Raw genomic sequence first — 18,408 nt, 5'->3', positions numbered from 1 at the left:
CAAAACTTATAGATAAAACAACTATTTTCATTTTGTTTATGAAATTTTGTTAAAGTTATCGCATTCAATGTCAGTTTTTCATAAATTTTTTTTTACATCAATTACACTATTTACATTTTTTTGTAAATGATGTACTAGCACCTTATTCGTAATCTGAGTAATTATTTAATCAGCACAGCTACAGCAAAGCTTTCAAAATTACTTCGAAATTTGAGCCGTTCTGATTGCTCAGTAGTCATTGAAATGTTTGCTGTTAAATTGTTAAACGCAGTAGCTAGTCGCTGAGCTACTTCTTGGTTTGGTTGCGACGCTATAAAATTTTCCACAAGTTTTTGGTACTCTTCTTGATAACAGCAAATTAAATAATACATAGGAGTGCTTATGTAAGATATTAAGTCCGAGTATATTTGTTGTGAAAGTACCAAATTCATTATTACCTAAATAAAAAATAATATTTATTAGTTAAAAAATATAAATTACTTTAAAAAAAAAAAAATAATAATAATAATGAATTTTTTGCTTGAATTATTATTATTATTATTATTATTTCTATTTTTTATTCCGAAGATCGGTGATTTCATTAATTGAAGAGTTCAGTAATTCCAAGCCAACTTTCCCGATCTAAATTGACGGTAGACTAAATTTGAAATTTCATTAAATTTTAATTTTTACTTATTATTTATTTTCACCACATTATTGTCGGTATGAGCACTCATACCATCCTTGGGTGAATATATCTAACAATTAAAAATCTTTATTTAATTAAGATTAAGCAAAGATGTTATATTCTTTATATATGAAAAAAAAGTCTCACTGAGTAAAGAATAAAAAATCTTTATTTAATTAAGATTAAGCAAAGATGTTATATTCTTTATATATGAAAAAAAAGTCTCACTGAGTAAAGAATATAAAATCTTTGCTTAATTTTAATTAAATAAAGATTTTTAATTGTTAGATATATTCACCAAAGGATGGTATGAGTGCTCATACCGACAATAATGTGGTGAAAATAAATAATAAGTAAAAATTAAAATTTAATGAAATTTAAAATTTAGTCAATTTGGATCGGGAAAGTTGGCTTTGAATTACTGAACTCTTCAATTATTATTATTATTATTATTATTATTATTTTGACATTAAAAATATATAGCAATAATAATAATAATAATAATAATAATTAATTAATTAATTAATTAATTACTTACATTCATAAATGGTGCAATGATTGGATTTTTTGGGTGACCTTTTAAATTTTCTCCATGCAAATATTTAGCAATTAATCTAATAATATCGCAACAAATAGTTGTAACATCATCACCAAATGAATAAAATCCTAATTCTACTGAGGCCATTAATTGCTTGAGCAAATCAAGAGGTAATTCACAGACTTTCCTTGGATGCATTTCACATATTAATGTTATCATTTTAAAATATCTGAAAAGATAATAAAAATTAATTTAGGATATGTTTTATAATTTTAAGAATTTTCTAACAAATAAATTATGGCAAAAAAAAATTTACATATAGAAATTTTAAATAATTATAAATGTTATTTTTCAAAAATAATTTTTTGGAACAAATTTTTTTATTAAATAAAATAAAAAATGATCAAGTAACTGGTAACTTTAATGCCAAAATTTTATGAAAATTAATTTAGCATATATTTAATAATTTTATGGCAAAAAAATTGACATTTCTAAATTTTAAAAAATGAAAAATGCAATTTTTTAAAAATAATTTTTTGGAACGAATTTTTTTGTTAAATAAAATTAAAAAATTATCAAATGACTGCTAACTTCTCATGAAAAGATAACATAAAAAATCCTTATAAACTAAATAAAAAAAAAATTATTTAATAATTAAATTAGTAATTGAACTTACTGGTGACACAAAGAAGGAAATTTAAGCAACTCAAGTGTCATCATTGGCATAATAATATTAAGACCATATAAAAATACATCTGCAGAAGTGACTAATTGCTTTTGTCTCGATTTACTATCTACACGGTCTAGCCTAAACATATCTTCACTCAATAAGTGAGTCAATAATTGCATGAGCAGAAGAATATCTTCGTAGGTATTTTCTTCGTTTGTTGAGTCAGAAGTTATACGATTGCTGTTACATCGAGCGTAACTCTGTATGGTGTGCAAACTTGCTTCGTACAATTTAATACTTTCTTCCTGAAGTAATAAAATAATTATTCAATTAAACAAAAAAAATGAAGTGAATAAATTTAGGCAAATATTAATTTAATTAAACGTACCTCGGTCAAATAACAAAGTATCCTTCTTGTACATTCAAAAAGAAATTCAATAAGTAGTTTAACTATTTGCGGATAGTTATGATAAGCCGTCAGTAAATTAGCTACTTCAGCTAATACTGGACAGATGTACTGAAAAATAGTTTTAGCTGTAGACGACTGAGCGCCTTGAGCAATGCCTATAAAAAATTCTAAAAGTTCTGTTATTTGCAATTTAATATCTTCTTGATGGCACGATCGTGAAAAGTCATTCCTAGAAATAATTTGTTTAAATTGATCAAGCAGCGGCTGAAGAGTTTGTGACCAGTATTGTTTTTCATTGCTTTTGTTCTTCAGCGCAATTCCGACTTGAACAACAGTAGACATTATTCCTCTCTTGGCAACTTGAGGAAGACTAAAACTATTTTTTGTTGCCAGGTCAATTAAGCTTCCGATTTGTTCTGACTTTAATACATAATATGACCTGTAATTAATCACAAAAAAATTAAATTAAAAAGTAAAATACCATAAAATAATTAAATACCGCCGAAAATATTTACGTACTTTGTAGGAGTATCGACTAGACCCACCAGCAATTTAACAGTATCTTCAGCTAGTGTTTCTTCTCCTTTAAACACATTAATTATACATTTAATATTGTCCAGCAGAAAATTAACAGCCCACTGTGCTCCTGCGCCGTCAGTACCAAACGCCTGAATCAGTGTTGTACTTATTTCAGAGTAGTAATTTTCGGTTGGCAGTAAATAACTCAGCGACCATCGGTGCAGGAACCAGACAACGCTGCTAATCAATTCGGGACTTAATAAATTAGCGAGGTTAGCTTCTATTGCACTGCGTTCTATTTCACAGAGACGAAAGATCGCTGCGGTTAAACGTATTACGTGGTCTGATGACTCCTCCGCTCCAGGAATGTCTGAGAGGTTACACTGAGGAGACGCCATCAGTTGGAGAGATACGTTGACATCTGATTTACCTTGCTCTGCCTAAAATTCAACAGAAAATAATTAATAAAAAATTATAGTTGAATTTTAATTGTAATAAAATAAATAAAGCACCTGTTCCATGCTGTATTTAATCATCTGAGCAGGTATGAGAGCTACTTCACCAATGGAATCGAAACATAAAATATGTCCAGCTATTAATACCAGCCAATGTAAATCTTCGTATAAATTCTGCAGAGCTTCATTCATATTCCCATGAGCCACGAATGATTCTCTTTGCGATGATGTCAGCTGACTTAATTCCTGACGTAACTTGGTAGTTCGAGTTTCAATTAAATGAGACAGCAACGTCAAAGTATGGTTGGGTATTTTTCTAGCAATAACTCCTGTAAAAAAATTATTAATGTATTTTTTAAATATTTTATTAATTACTAGCAACCTTGCAGTCACTATGTGACTGCCGTGACTTGTGAACTATAAATAAATAAAATTTAGCTTTATTAAGTAATGAATTTTGTTAAATTGGACTGTACTTTCTAAACTATTGACGTTTTTAAAAATATAAGCTCATCCCGATGTTATTCTCATCAAGAGCTTTCATTTGAGTACCCACAAGCATTTTTGATATATTTTTCTTATATACATATATATATATATATATTTTAAAGATATAAGCTCATACCGATGTTACACTCATCAAGAGCTTTCATTTGAGTACCCACATGTATTTTTTAAATATTTTTCATATATACATATATATAATATATATAAATATATGAAAAATTGATGTGGGTACTCAAATGAAAGGTCTTGATAAGTGTAATATCGGGATGATTTTATGTCTTTAAAAATGTCAACAATTCTCAAGATACAAGGTCATTTCTTAATTATGTATCTAGAGATAGACAATTTCCAAATGCAGCCTAAATACTTATCATCACCAATTAACTATCGGTGAGAATGATATGAAATCTTGAAAAGGCACAAATTTAAATCAAGACTCTTATTCTCTTAATAATATAAATTAATAAAATATTAAATAAATTACCAAGTGTCTGAAGTTGCTTTTTATATTTATTTCTGTCATTTTCCTCAATATCTGTTATCTCTTTTTCGTATTCATTATTGCTAACAGGGCGAGTACCGTCCGGCGGCGACAGTCGGCATTTTAAATAAACATTAAATATTTGAACGAAACTCGGCTCGAAAAAACTATCTTGATATCTGCTCTTCTTGGATAAAATTGAAGACCAGGATTCAAGCATTCGCTCGAATGCTTCCATGTACAAGTAGTCATCAGGACACATCTAGACAAAAAATAAATCAATTAGAAATTAATTAAAAATAAAATAAAATTGATAATTAAAAATAAAATAAAATTGACAATTAAAAATAAAATTAAATTAATAATTAAAAATAAAATCAAATTAATAATTAAAAATAAAATACCGAATCTTCCAGAGCAGCTCCTTCTGCAAAAATACACGTCAGTCTGGTAACTTGTTCCATAAAAGATCCAAAAATTTCCGGCGCAAGAGACTGCAGCGTCGGTCCAAAGAACATCGTGATTCTTCTGACAATATTAGCAACACCCAGCGCTTCTTGGTCGATTATTTCAATATTAGAAATAAGTTTTATAAAATTCTGTACATAGTTGCTCGAGTACTGGAGTTTTATTTCATGAGTAGCCATTACCTTGCCGTTTAAACTGGCCAGCTGTACCAGGCAGCTTCTGGCATGATGTGCTAATTGCAAGTTAGTCCGAACCTTCCAATAAAGTGTAAAAAATATTTGTATGATCATCGGATCCAGGATGACATCTTGCCAAACTTTTTCTGGCCGCAAAGACGGACTGGCTTCGGACTCCGAGAAGTCTTCGAAAAGCCTTATCAATCCCTGGGACATCGAGTCGAATATGACGTAGCCCCAGGTGAGAGCTGCCTCGGCAATTGACAACAAGTGTTTTATCAACGGCAAAGTCTCCATGGGGACCGAGTCCTTGGTGAGCTCGGACAGCGCAGTGGTCACAAATTTAAAAATACGCTTCAAGTCTGTGATTTCAAACTGCTGCTTGGCTTTGAAGTGGAGCTCCCAGGTCAAGCCGACTTCTGAAGACTTGGCAGTCGTTGCGTACTCTTGCATTAGAGCTGACATGATGCTGCAGCCAAGCAGTTGTCTCTTTGAGTCCCCGCTCGTCACCATCGACTCCACTTGGTTCAGCAGCACTCTGCGGTCTGCTCCAGAGTCTTCGACGCTCTTTCGCTTCACCATTATTGCTATCACCTGGAGAATCCGCTCTCTGACGAACAGTGCCAAGGTTGCTTTGTTTACTATATAATGCAAGAGGTACTGCTGCAGTGATGCGATGTCTGCTGGTGGCAGCAGAGTCCATTCTCGGACTAAGGCTCCTTTTATTAAACCTGCTGATTCAAATAGGACGTAATCTACGCTACTTGTTTCTAAGATTTCACGGCACAGCTGGTAAGGCATTGTTGTCTTGCGGAAGTCCAGGAATACTGTCTCCGCTGCATTTCTTTGCTCCTGAGAGATTATATTTGGTGGAGCCTAAAAAATATTAAAATTTATTTTATTATTTTTGTTACAAATAAATTATGACAAAAAATTAGAAAAAAAATTGATTTTAATGTCATAAATGAAAATTAATTTAGCAGACTTTTTATAATTTTTTTTACAAATAAATTATTGCAAAAAAAATTAACAGAAATTTTTAAAAATTAATATTCAATTTTATTTTTTTTTTTTTTTTATTTTTGGAGCGAATTTGATTGTTAAATAAAATTAAAAAATAATAATAAATTGACTGCTCATTTTAATGCTGAGAAAAAAATGAAAATTAATTTAGCAGACATTTTATAATTTTAAGAATTTTTTTTACAAATAAATTATTGCAAAAAAATTGACATAAATTTTTATAAATTAATATTCAATTTTTTTTTTTAATTTTTTGGAGCGAATTTGATTGTTAAATAAAATTAAAAAATAATAATAAATTGACTGCTCATTTTAATGCCGTGAAAAAAATGAAAATTAATTTAGCAGACATTTTATAATTTTAAGAATTTTTTTTACAAATAAATTATTTGCAAAGAAAAGAGAAAAAAATTATGATTCTAAAGTTCAAAAATTTTTCTATTTTTTTTAACAATTAAATTGCAAGTAAAAAAATACTTTAAAAAAATTGCACGTATAATTTTTCAAATTTTCTACATGTGCAATTTTTTCTTTTAATTTTATAGTAACAATTTTTTCAATAAAAATAATTATCAAAATTTTCAGATGTCGGCTAATTTAATTTTCATAAAAAATTGACAGAATTTTTTATAAATTAATATTTAACTTTTTTTTTAATAATTTTTTGGAACAAATTTGTTAAATAAAATTAAAAAATAATAAATTGACTGCTAATTTTAATCCCATAAAAATAAACATTAATTTAGCAGATATTTAAAATTTTAAGAATATTTTTTTAATAAATAAATTATTTGCAAAAAAAAAAGAGGAAAAAATTGACAGAAATTTTTATAAATTAATAATGCAATTTTTTATAAATAATTTTTTGGAGCAAATTTCATTTAAATAAAATTAAAAATTGATTAAGTGATTGGTAATTTTAATGTCATAAAAAATTAGTCAATATGTTGATCAAACATAACCAAAAAAAAAACACAAAAGGTATTTGTTTTAATTACAAAAATTGTTTAGAGTAATTTTGAAAATAATTTATTATAAACTTACCAAAATAACTTGAGCTGCAGCTTCTAGTTCTTTCATAACTTGATTAGCCATTTTTTGTGAATTACTATGTGCCTATGTCCAAATAAAATTTACGAAAATAAAAGCATGTGTGTATTATTTGAGTTGTAAGGAACTCTTTAGACTGCTGCAGAGAGGACGAGAATTTAAATGTTGAGGTGACATAATTTATAATCTATCCGAAATATGAAATACATTACTGAGAAACATAATTAGAAAAACAATTTTTAACTGTCGGCAAATCTTTTTTTAGACATAGATACAAGTGAGACCAAAAAATATTGAAACACGAATGTTTATGTAAAAATTGCAATTCGAGTTATCGAGGAGGAGAAAGTCGATCTGAGCATGCGGAATGGTTATAGGGATTGAGAAAGAACTGTAGAGGCAGCACTACTGCTGAAAGTGGAGCGCCCTGGTGTTAAAAATGTAAAGCATAGTGATGTAAACAGTGTAATAAATAGTATTAGTTGAAATAAATAATGAAAAAAATAATTAAATTCGGGTTCTTGTCAGTCAAAAATACCCATATTAGGGGTCAAAATGACATAAAAGGAAAAAAATTATTCAAGTCAGGACACGTTTTGAATGGTGTAGAAACAGAAGATTCAAATAAACATTCAACCATAACCTGCTCAGTTGTCACTCAAACCAAAGTTTCCGATATTTACAGTATAAAAATTGATGTTAGTTGATGAAGTTTTTTTTAAATTATTTTTAACATTCGTTAATTGACGAAAGTTATAATTAAATATAAACTTGGTAAAAAGATATCATACTAAAATTAGCCGCCGTTCAACAATTTTTTCATTTTTTTCAACAATTAAATTGCAAGTAAAAAAATACTTTTAAAAAATTGCACGTATGATTTTTTAAATCTTCGACATGTGAAATTTTTTATTTTGATTTTTTTGTAATGATTTTTTTAATAAAGAAAATTATAAAAATTTTCAGATGTAGGCTAATTTAATTTTTATTAAAAAAATGACACTGAGATCAGCTGACATTTGATAATTTTTAAATTTTTATAACAAATCAATTATCATAAAAATACTTTTGAAAATTTGTACAAATAAGTTTTTAAATTTCCACATGTGGAATTCTTTTACAAAATTTTTAATAATAATTTAATTGTTATAAAAATCTGAAAAGTTGTAAGATGTCTTTTGATTCAGTATCGTAAAAAGTTTCAAAGTCTAGAATTGAATTTTTTTTTTAATTTTCAGTGGAATAGATAAACTTGATGATACTTTTGAAGAAGACATTATGAAAAATTATTTTAATTAAATTAAAAAAATAATTAATTTAACAAATGTTATTGTTTTGTATACTAGTTGCCACCACTTTGTTTTACATTTTTCTTGGCAGGTGGCGTCAAGGTCATCTTTCTCAATCCCTATTGACACTATTTGGCAAGAGTCACGGACTTTTAAAAGTAACACGGGTTCTCACCAAAAAACAATACAAATGTATGTTTTTAATTTATGAATTATCATTTTAAATTATTTTAATTATATTACTGTAATTATGTGTCAATATTATTAGAACAAAAGTATATTATTCATAAAAGAGGTTATATCCTCAATACCACAATTTTTTTTGACACGTGAATTTACTTTGACAAAAAATTTAATAAAATTTTTTTAGAATTTTACTTCAATTAAATTATTCTAAAAAAAAAAAATTTAATAAAAAAATTCCACGTGTAAAAATTAATAAAAATATTTTTTTGTAAGATAATTAAATTAGCCAACATTTGGAAATTTATTTTATTGAAAAATAATTTTTAAAAAATTAAAACAAAAATTTTCACATGTAGAAAATTTTAAAAATTATCCGTGGAATTTTTTAAAAATAGTTTTTTAATTTAAAAAAAAATCAAAAATTTTTTAGTGTCGGCTAACTTAATTTTCATTTTTTTTTTGTTGTAATTGATTTATGATAATTTTTAAAATTGACAGCTGATTAAATTTTTATTATTTAAAAAATTTTTTTTTAATTTTCTAAATAAATAATTATTTTAAAATTAATTTCACAGATTTTTTAAGTCACGTGTTCTATTGACAGGTAGACTTATAAAATACAAAACAGCTGCTTGTTTTTATTTATTTATCGTAAAATTATTAAAAGTCATAAATGTCAAATAAAAAAAAAAATTTTAACTAGTCAATTACTTTTTTGAAACAAATTTTGACAGATAATTACAGGTATTTAAATTTTTTAAATAAATTAAAAGACAAAATTAATATTTGAACTATTTTATTATAAATATTTCTCCATACCATTACAAATACTCTTTTACACTGGAATCTTTGACTTCAACAGCCAGTACAATTGCATTGAAAAATTTGTTCAGCTCATACTTTTTCCTGCTTCATTGGTATAATTTTAAACTATAAATAATCTAAGAACTAATAATATTTGCAACAAGTTTTTGTTTGTAAATTGCACAGTAACTATCAATAAATAAATAATAATGTATTAATTAATTTAATATAAGCTTTTAGGATTTTATTGACTCAAAAGTCTACCTTGTACGCGCAAGATCCAGATGATAATTGATAAATAATTTATTCATCACAGCGTAAAAGAGTGATAAAAAATTTCATCCAGTCTCATAAAATACGTGCTTAAAAAACGCACGTAGCACATTTATTTTTCGAGTCTTATATTTTGGCTTTACTTTTTATTATTTTAATTCAACCAATTATAAAAGATGTATTGTTATAATTTATAATTAAAAATTTAAATAGATAAGTGAAGTTATTTTTTTACGGAGCATTTAATAGTTGAGAATGAAATTTAATTCACAGAGCGATTGTGAATAAGGCATATTTAATTAAGGCAGACTAAGAAATCTCAAGTCTCAAAACTACTTTTGTTGCTTTTAAATATAGGATTAATTTATAATAAATATCCTCGTAGCGTGCTCTATAAATATCCATTTAATTACAATCAGCTTCGAAATAATCTTTTAAAATATAACTTAAAACTCTAGCCTGTACAACAGGTTGGCGTATTTACTGGGGTCAATTTCATTCGGCGTTAATTAGCAATATTAATTATTAATAACATTTTTATTTTATAAATCTATTAAATTATTAATAGTGTACTTTGTAGCTCAGATCATTAGTTATGGCAATGATATTTAAAAAAAAATACTTAAAAATTTTTTTTTGTAAAGTGCATAATAATTTTATAACAACTGATATATATTTTCAACAGCCAGATTACTGTAGATCTCATAAATCTGGTCCCAGAATAAAATAATTAACAAAGTAAATTTAATAAAAATTTATAATACATTTTAACTGTTAAATATTTTGGACTTTGCTTTATCCTAGTCCATTATTATTAACTTTCCATGATTAATTATCGATATTATTGTCTGGCTATATATTTATAAGTATTATAATAAATTTATAATTTGTGTCATCAAAGTGCGCATCAAATAATTGATCGATAGTAATTAAATAAATTATTAACAAAAATACTTTTAAGTGAAAACTTTCGAAAATGAAAGTTATATTTCTACTAAACAGTTTATGTACTTGAAATAAATACATATATAAAACTTAGTAATTGGAAAAAATAGACCCAGAAAAAATTTTAAAGTTATGAAAAATTTATTAAAATTGTTATAAAATAAAAATTATAATAATAATAATAATGTATCACTTCCACAATTTTCATGGAAATTAATTTAACAGACATTTATTAATTAAAAAAATTTTTTTTTAATAAATAAATTATAGCAAAAAAAATTAGAAGAAAAAATTGACATGTAGAAATTTTGAAAAATTAAAAATGCAATTTTTTTTTAATAATTTTTTAGAACAAATTTGTTTGTTAAAAAAAATTAAAAAATTTTTAAGTGACTGCTAACTTTAATGCTCCATATTTTGTTACAAAAAAAATATTATTATTATTGTTTTTATTTTATAATAATTTTAATGAAATAATATGAATTTTTCATAACTTTAAAATTTTTTCCGGGTCTATTTTTTCCGAGATTCATAAAACTTTAAATTGAATACGTATTTCAAGACTAGATTCAAATTAAAAAATAATTTTTAACAGATTAAATATAAAAAAAAAAATTAATTTAATTTTAACTATGCGATTGCAAAGATTTAATTATTTTTCTAAAATTATCCTGAGTTAAATAAAATAAAATTAAATAAATAAATAACATTATAATTATTTATTGCAATGAACAGACTTTAGAAGTACCAGAAGAGTCTTCGTCCATCGCAGCAGCTCGTCGCTTTATGCCCTCAAGGTAAATCTCTCGATTGAATAATCCAGCGGCCAAAGGAATCCTGAATTGACAAATATATTAATAAATTATTTATTTATAGGAATTTAATTGATAAAAAAATTAATAAATTATTTATTTATATAAATTTAATTGATAAAAAACTTACGTGTCAATTCCCGGCCTCACAGTTGTTTTGAATACACCCCAAACCGGTTTGTGATCAGATGTACAAATACTAGGCACCGAATCGTAAACAAGACACTCAATAGTTCCGTCCTTGTTTGAATTGGTATTGTCATGGCTAACGCGACGAATGTATCCACGTGTATGACCCTTTCCTTTGTAGAGAATACGATCAGTGTACGCAGGTGCACGTTGTTTACTACTCGAGTCGAATGTTTGCGTTCCTGGGTCGTACTTGTACGTGGGCGGAAAAGTTATCGGCGCCTCTTCAAACCCGCGAAGAACTGCACCTTCGTTCAGGACTGATCGCAATTGGTCTTTATTCATTGACACTGCTGATGAACTAGGGAAACATGTATCCGTCACCCACTGAATCACCTCTTCTCGCGGCTGCGCCAAACGGAAATTTAAATCACCGCACCAGAAAACGCAATCAAAGTTTTGTGTCACATCTGGAAATAAATAATTAAAATTAATCAATTGTTCATAATAATAATAATAATAATCATGATACTGAAGCTAGCTGACAGCTCAATTTTTTTAATTATTATAACAAATTAATTACAATAAAAAAAAATACTTGAAAAAATTTCTACTAATAATTTTTTTTAATTTTCACATGTGGAATTAAAAAAAAATTTTTTTCATAATAATTTTATTGTTATAAAATTATAAAATAATTTATGTCAGTCTTCAGTGTCATCAATAATTTACAGACTAATTATTATTATTATTATTATTACTCACCTTTATTTTTATGTTTTGTAGGCAAATCTTTAGGTAAGTCTAAATTTCTAACAATCCTCTTGATATCACTGACACGCTCTTTAACTTTGTCCTGATGAGCCGTAAGATGAGCGGTAACAAAAAGAAAGCTCGTTCCAAATAGCATGACAGCTAGAGCCACGGCTCCCTTGGTTCGGAAAGCAGTGCCAGGTCTTGTGGAAAAGCTATCTTCTTCCGGAACGGAGCAAAACCAAATGAGGTCGCGTCTCAAAAATAAAACCAAGTGAAGAGTTCCAAGACTCGCACTGGTCAACAGCACGTGAGAAGGTCCCAGAGTTTCTTGAAGCGCAGCCTCCCATTCGCTTCTTTCAGAGTAAGATTCCTGAGTCCCAATTGCCAGTATGTCTGGAACAGTTGAGATTTCCGAAGGCAGCATCAAGTCGTTCAGTTGCTTCGGTGGTGATCTTCCATTCATGTTCCACGTTCCAACGAAGATTTTGATCTCACGGTTGGGTAATACTTTTTCGAGTTCCGCTGGGCCCAACAGTGAATTAACAGCAACGCGACCGTGCAAGTAATTGCTGGTATAAATAAATAAAATTAATAATAATCTACATTATTAAGATAATAAGCAAAATATTGCGCCCAGTGTATTTATATGATAAAATGGGTAAGATATAATAAGCTCATCCCGATGTTACACTCATCAAGACCTTTCATTTGAGTACCCACATGCGTTTTGATATATTTTTCATATATTTATATATATAATATATATAAATATATGAAAAAATGATGTGGGTACTCAAATGAAAGCTCTTGATGAGTATAACATCGGGATGAGCTTATATCTTGAAAAATGTCAATAACTAAGAAATGACATTGTATTTTGTCAACTAATGAAATTTTTAAAGATATAAACTCATCCCGACATTACACTCATCAAGACCTTTCATTGAAGTACCCACATCATTTTTTCATATATTTATATATATTATATATATGTATATATGAAAAATATATGAAAAATTGATGTGGGTACTCAAATGAAAGCTCTTAATGAGTGTAACATCGGGATGAGCTTATATCTTAAAAAATGTCAATAACTAAAAAATGACCTTGTATTTTGAGAACTATTGACATTTTTAATGATATAAGCTCATCCTGATATTACACTCATCAAGACCTTTCATTCAAGTACCCACATCAATATTTTCATATATTTTATATATTTATATATATATATTATATATATGTATATATAAAAAATATATCAAAAATGCATGTGGGTACTCAAATGAAAGCTCTTGATAAGTGTAACATCAGGATGAGCTTATATCTTCAAAATTATCAATATTTAAGAAAGTACAGTCCAATTTATCAAAAGTTATTATTTAATAAAGCAAAATTTTAATTATTTATAGTTCACAAGTCACGGCAGTCACATAGTGACTGCAAGGTTGCTAGTTATAATTAACAGCAATTAAAATTTTCTTACCGCTCTCTAGCTTTCTGCGTAGGCATCAAATTGAGAACCTGAGCAGCGAGAAGCGACTGCTTAGCTAAATTGTCCATCGACGCACCATCCGTCAGGACACCCGGACGATCCTGCTTTCTAGGCAAGGCATCATGCGACGTAGAACGCGGCTTAAGATGTATCGGGACGCTTTTTACAGAGTCTGGACTGGAATGTTGGATAGAATTAGCTAGTGAATTAATCATCAGATTGTCTGCCGAGCGTCTGTGCAGCAGCTTGTGCTTCATCTGCGTGGATATATGCGGGGAAGCCGAGTCCGACGACGATTGATCACCTAGAAAATAAAAAAAAAAAAAAACCTTCTTTAACTTTTTTGTTAGCATTCACCTAAATGATAATAGAGAAAACAAATAAACGATTTTTTCTGTCATTTTAATTGGCTTCAATGTTAATATAGTGACGCAAGTGCTATTGAATTTCGTCACTAGTGTACTTTTTACGACCTAATTACAAGCGCCACCCTCGCTAATAAACATCAATTGGACTGATTACTTCATAGATCAACATTGAAGATATTGGCATAAATTTATGCAATCCTTATAACCACTTATAGCTATTCCGAGCTTGAAGAAGACGTACATACGCTGAATCTACTCAATCATAAATAAATATATGCTTATAAAAAGTAATAAAAGCTAAGCATTGAAAGTAATAATAGAGTATTACGTATACATTTATGGCAGTTCTTTCCAAAGATAATCTAAACAGTTGAAAATATCAAGAGATAAATTATTTATTTATTCCGCGGTAGATAGCATCATCATCAGATAAAAATATTGATGAAATATACCTTTGTTACTTTTAATTGAGTGCTGGTGTTTTTTTATCGAGTGATGATTTTGAGAACAATGATACATTATGTATCCATACTGCTCTTCTTGGGGATTGTACCACTTCCTCTCCATCTCCAAAAAAAAATACGTAATATATTTTCCAGTGGTGAAATATAAATCCTTAATGTTTGTTTTTTCTGGCTCGGTGTCAGATTCATCTTCGTCACAGCTCGGGTATTCTAAGGAGTCGGATTCGTCGCTATCAGAACTGCAACTGTGTCCTCTGTGTTTCTTTTCTTTGATCAATAACTGCTTGGTAGCTTTTACATCCATCTGCTTATTGTTAGTTGCATCAATCATCTTTTTAACTTCTTCTTGAAGAATCACGTGAGGATTCGCAGCAGCTACAACAGTTGCAGAGACTAATTCTCCTGGACCAGGAATAATTTTATCATCAACAATCTCCTGAATTTTTATCTCCATAGATTTTTCCATAAAATTTTTCTTAGCGTTAAAATTTCTATCCGAGCCTGAGCCTGACTCTATTTTATTTATTTTATTATTTCGCGATGGTCTCAAGGGCGTGTCATCCTGATTTGATAATCCAACAATACTTTTATTAATCCCCGCAATTTGTTGAACAAATTCACTTTTTTCAGAATTTTTATTTTCCTTTCCAACTTCACTAAATTCTGTTGAAGTTTTACCATGCGCTTGTCCTGCCAGACTATCAGCAGTGACACATGTTATGCCTACCGGCTGTTTACCACTTGTCAGTCCATCTGCGCCTTTTTTTTCCCCCAACAATCCCTTGGGACTCTTAGTAGGTGTGTTGTCATCGGACGGATACTCCTCACTGTCAGAAGACTCTCTAGATTTATTAAAAGTCCTCGCAAAAGCACTGGACACTTTGTGCAAAAATGATTTCTTCTTTCCCCGCTTTTTCGGTGAATCTCGGTCAGACATTTTAACAATTATATTTATAAAACCTTTTTTTAAATACAAGAAAAAGCTAACGGTACAACTGGCTCATCTATGAGTCTGCTGGCTCTACACTGAACGTGAGTCGACTGCGATATAATACCAAGCTGCGTTAAACTAATGTCGGTGTACAACACACCGACATGCAGCATACAGCGTAGTAGTTGAATCGAAACCTCAACTACACTACTTTAAACCCTTCTTTCTTAACCATCACATATCGATAGCAATTTACGACGCACTCCCACATTGGTTTTCTGATTCTTTTTATACCCGCACTCTTCTCTATGTTTATTCCTACATACTATATTCATTTGTACACAGTCAAGTAATTTTTCTTACTAGACTCGTATTTAAATTGTACTACATACTGCACTCGCTGGCATAAACGAAGAAGTGAGGAGAATGAGCGAACTGATGGCGCTAAATAGTCGTAAGAGAGAGAAGGGATATCAAGGTCACTTTGGTGATTCTCTGGTACACTTGTATTGTATGTTTGTAATTAATACCTCATTAATGACTAATTTTAAAAAGGAGTAACAGTGATATACACATTGCCTATAACCATTATCATTATCGTGGTAATTATCGACAAAATCATCTTCTTTATAAGCAATACTGCGGTAATAACTCTATATTACATGTGAATAAAATTTTAATCTTTGAAATTAAAAAAAAAAATTAGCTTTTTAAATAATAAGTAAGCATAAAAACAAGCATGTAAATTAATTAAGAATATATTTAATAATTTTATAACAAATAAAAATTAGAAAAAAAAAATTGACGTAGAAATTTTTAAAAATAAAAAATTCAATTTTTTTAAACAAATTTTTTTGTTAAATAAAATTGAAAAATTCTTAAATGACTGCTAACTTTAATTTTATAAATAATTATGATATTAAGTTAGCAGTCATTTGATTATTTAAAAATTTTTTTTAATAAATAAATTTGCTCCAAAAAATTATTTCTAAAAAATTGCATTTTTATTTTCTAAATGTCAATTTTTATTGATATAATTTATTAGTTGAAATTCTTAAAATTATAAAATATCTGCTAAATTAATTTTCATTAAATAATGACATTAAAGTTAACAATCCCCTGATAATTTTTAATAAATAAATTTGCTCCAAAAAATTATTTCTAAAAAATTGCATTTTTCATTTTTTAAACACCAATTTTTTTTCTCATTTTTTTTTGACATAATTTATTGTTTAAAAAAAATTCTTTAGAGTATAAAATATCTGCTAAATTAATTTTCATAAAATAATTGATATAATAATAGATCTAAAAATAAAAAACCAAAGTAATTACTATTACCTTCTGCATAAGCACTACGACGTTGTTCCTTAGCAACATTGTGAGGTTTGCAAGCGTAGTCATGACAACACTTGTTTTTAAGCGCCGGTGACGTTCTAATCCCCTGGTAATTATGATGATAATGATGATTATGCGCGTGCTGGTGATTAGCTTGGCTTTCTACAACAGCGTTAGTTCTACAGTTTCCATTTAAAGATGCAACTTCAGACTTTACCGACGTGCGACTGAGTGTGGGAGACAGCCTGCTCGCTGACAAACTCTGCGGCGGAGTTCTACTTCTCTCGGTCATGGCACAGCAGAGAGATAATTTAGTGCTGGTATGCGAGCTGTGCTGAGAGTTTTCCATCTTATTCTTGCTGGTTAACAGTCCCATGTTGGTCGTCAATTCTCTGTCATGTGTTTCTTTATTATTGTAGGACATCTCCATACATCCGACTCGGGTCTTCTTGTGCATCAGCATCTGACAGAGGGATTTTTTCTTCTGCTTGGTTCGCGGGGATGACGTCTCTCCTTTTGACATCTCATTCCGGTCCTGCTCCATGCTCTTTTTAATTACTTCATTAATTATTTTTTTGTAAATTCTACAAGATAAATACTACCTTATTATTTAGAGTTATTACTTGAAATAGTTGTCTTTAATTTGTCAGGTTGTGGCAAGTGGCCAAAAATTTTTAATCAGCATAATTAGCACCGATATTGATTATAAATACTTAATCAATTCCTTAGTTGAATTTTAAATATATTTATTAGCACTTACAATTACATTGACTAGTTTTTTTTCTTCTTCTTCAGTCTATTAGTGTTAATACTTTAATTAAATACATTAATTAATTATATATATATATATGTAGTGACTTGGTCAAAAATAAGACTAGAATATGTTTTTTGACAGATAATTAATTTTAGATCGTGATTAATTAGGCACGACAATTTATTATTAACTTAACAATCCCATTTTAGTTATTTTAATAATATTGTTCTTCTTTATATATTATTTATAAATGTATATACAAGAGAATTAGTGTGCAATGACTCTCAAAACACCTGACATCGATTTACCGAAACTCTTCTATCCTTGTTACTATTTAATACACTATGTAGTATACACGGAACATGACAATTAATAGTTTTAACTAAAAACGCAGCCATTTTTAATTAACAATAATCACTTTTTTGTAAATAATTATTAGGCGGCATTTTAATGGCTTGACACTGCTAAATTTTAGTCACTTTTTTTGATAAATCAGTCATAGCCGCCCGCATCGTGTCACAACTCACGTCATGTCACTTTCCGCCATTGCCAATTACTAACAACTTAAACTACTGCGCATCCACTCCGCGCATCTGTCAAAATATTTTCTACAGGTATTTTTAAAAAAAAAAAATTAAATTTTTATTATTATCATTATTTGATAATTATTATTTAATTAAAAATTATTTATTTCTTCAGAAGAAATAAAAAAATTTTAATTAAAAAAAATTTTTTTTTTTTATTATTTAAAATAAATAATTGATTAAAAAAAAAATATCTATAATATTATTTTTTAACAATTTTTTTTTTTAATTAAACTTTTAATTATTTAGGAACATTCAAAATTTCGCGCGCTTCAATATCAGGTCCTAGCGCCATCTTTACGTCAAATTCAAACAAGGAA

The 18,408-nt window shown here is 28.3% G+C and overlaps 2 protein-coding genes across 3 annotated transcripts; both read right to left on the bottom strand.

Annotated features, from left to right (window-relative positions):
- Positions 1 to 43: 43 nt before the first annotated feature.
- On the bottom strand, positions 44 to 7,250 carry LOC123259905 (exportin-4-like). The gene is made up of 9 exons (XM_044720714.1): positions 6,958 to 7,250; positions 4,651 to 5,766; positions 4,250 to 4,508; positions 3,316 to 3,587; positions 2,804 to 3,243; positions 2,264 to 2,723; positions 1,882 to 2,180; positions 1,206 to 1,434; positions 44 to 437 (listed from the first exon to the last, which is right to left on the bottom strand). The coding sequence occupies exons 1-9, from the start codon at positions 7,006 to 7,008 to the stop codon at positions 162 to 164; spliced, it is 3,402 nt and encodes a 1,133-aa protein (XP_044576649.1). The 5' UTR covers positions 7,009 to 7,250; the 3' UTR covers positions 44 to 161.
- Positions 7,251 to 11,164: 3,914 nt separating this feature from the next.
- On the bottom strand, positions 11,165 to 18,065 carry LOC123259906 (inositol polyphosphate 5-phosphatase E). 2 transcript variants are annotated; one of them, XM_044720716.1, is made up of 6 exons: positions 17,374 to 18,065; positions 16,754 to 17,297; positions 13,644 to 13,956; positions 12,167 to 12,726; positions 11,403 to 11,871; positions 11,165 to 11,297 (listed from the first exon to the last, which is right to left on the bottom strand). In XM_044720716.1, exons 2-6 carry the CDS (start codon positions 17,292 to 17,294, stop codon positions 11,180 to 11,182), a joined length of 2,001 nt encoding a protein of 666 aa, XP_044576651.1. In that variant the 5' UTR covers positions 17,295 to 17,297; positions 17,374 to 18,065; the 3' UTR covers positions 11,165 to 11,179. The 2 variants fall into 2 exon arrangements, with proteins under 2 accessions (XP_044576651.1, XP_044576650.1); XM_044720715.1 differs by lacking the exons at positions 16,754 to 17,297; positions 17,374 to 18,065 and adding an exon at positions 14,473 to 16,093.
- Between the last annotated feature and the right edge of the window lie 343 nt (positions 18,066 to 18,408).

Source organism: Cotesia glomerata, linkage group LG2 (assembly GCF_020080835.1).
Source record: "Cotesia glomerata isolate CgM1 linkage group LG2, MPM_Cglom_v2.3, whole genome shotgun sequence".
NCBI lineage: Eukaryota > Metazoa > Arthropoda > Insecta > Hymenoptera > Braconidae > Cotesia > Cotesia glomerata.
Note: the sequence above shows the minus strand (reverse complement) of the source record. Positions and strands in the feature narration are given on the sequence as shown.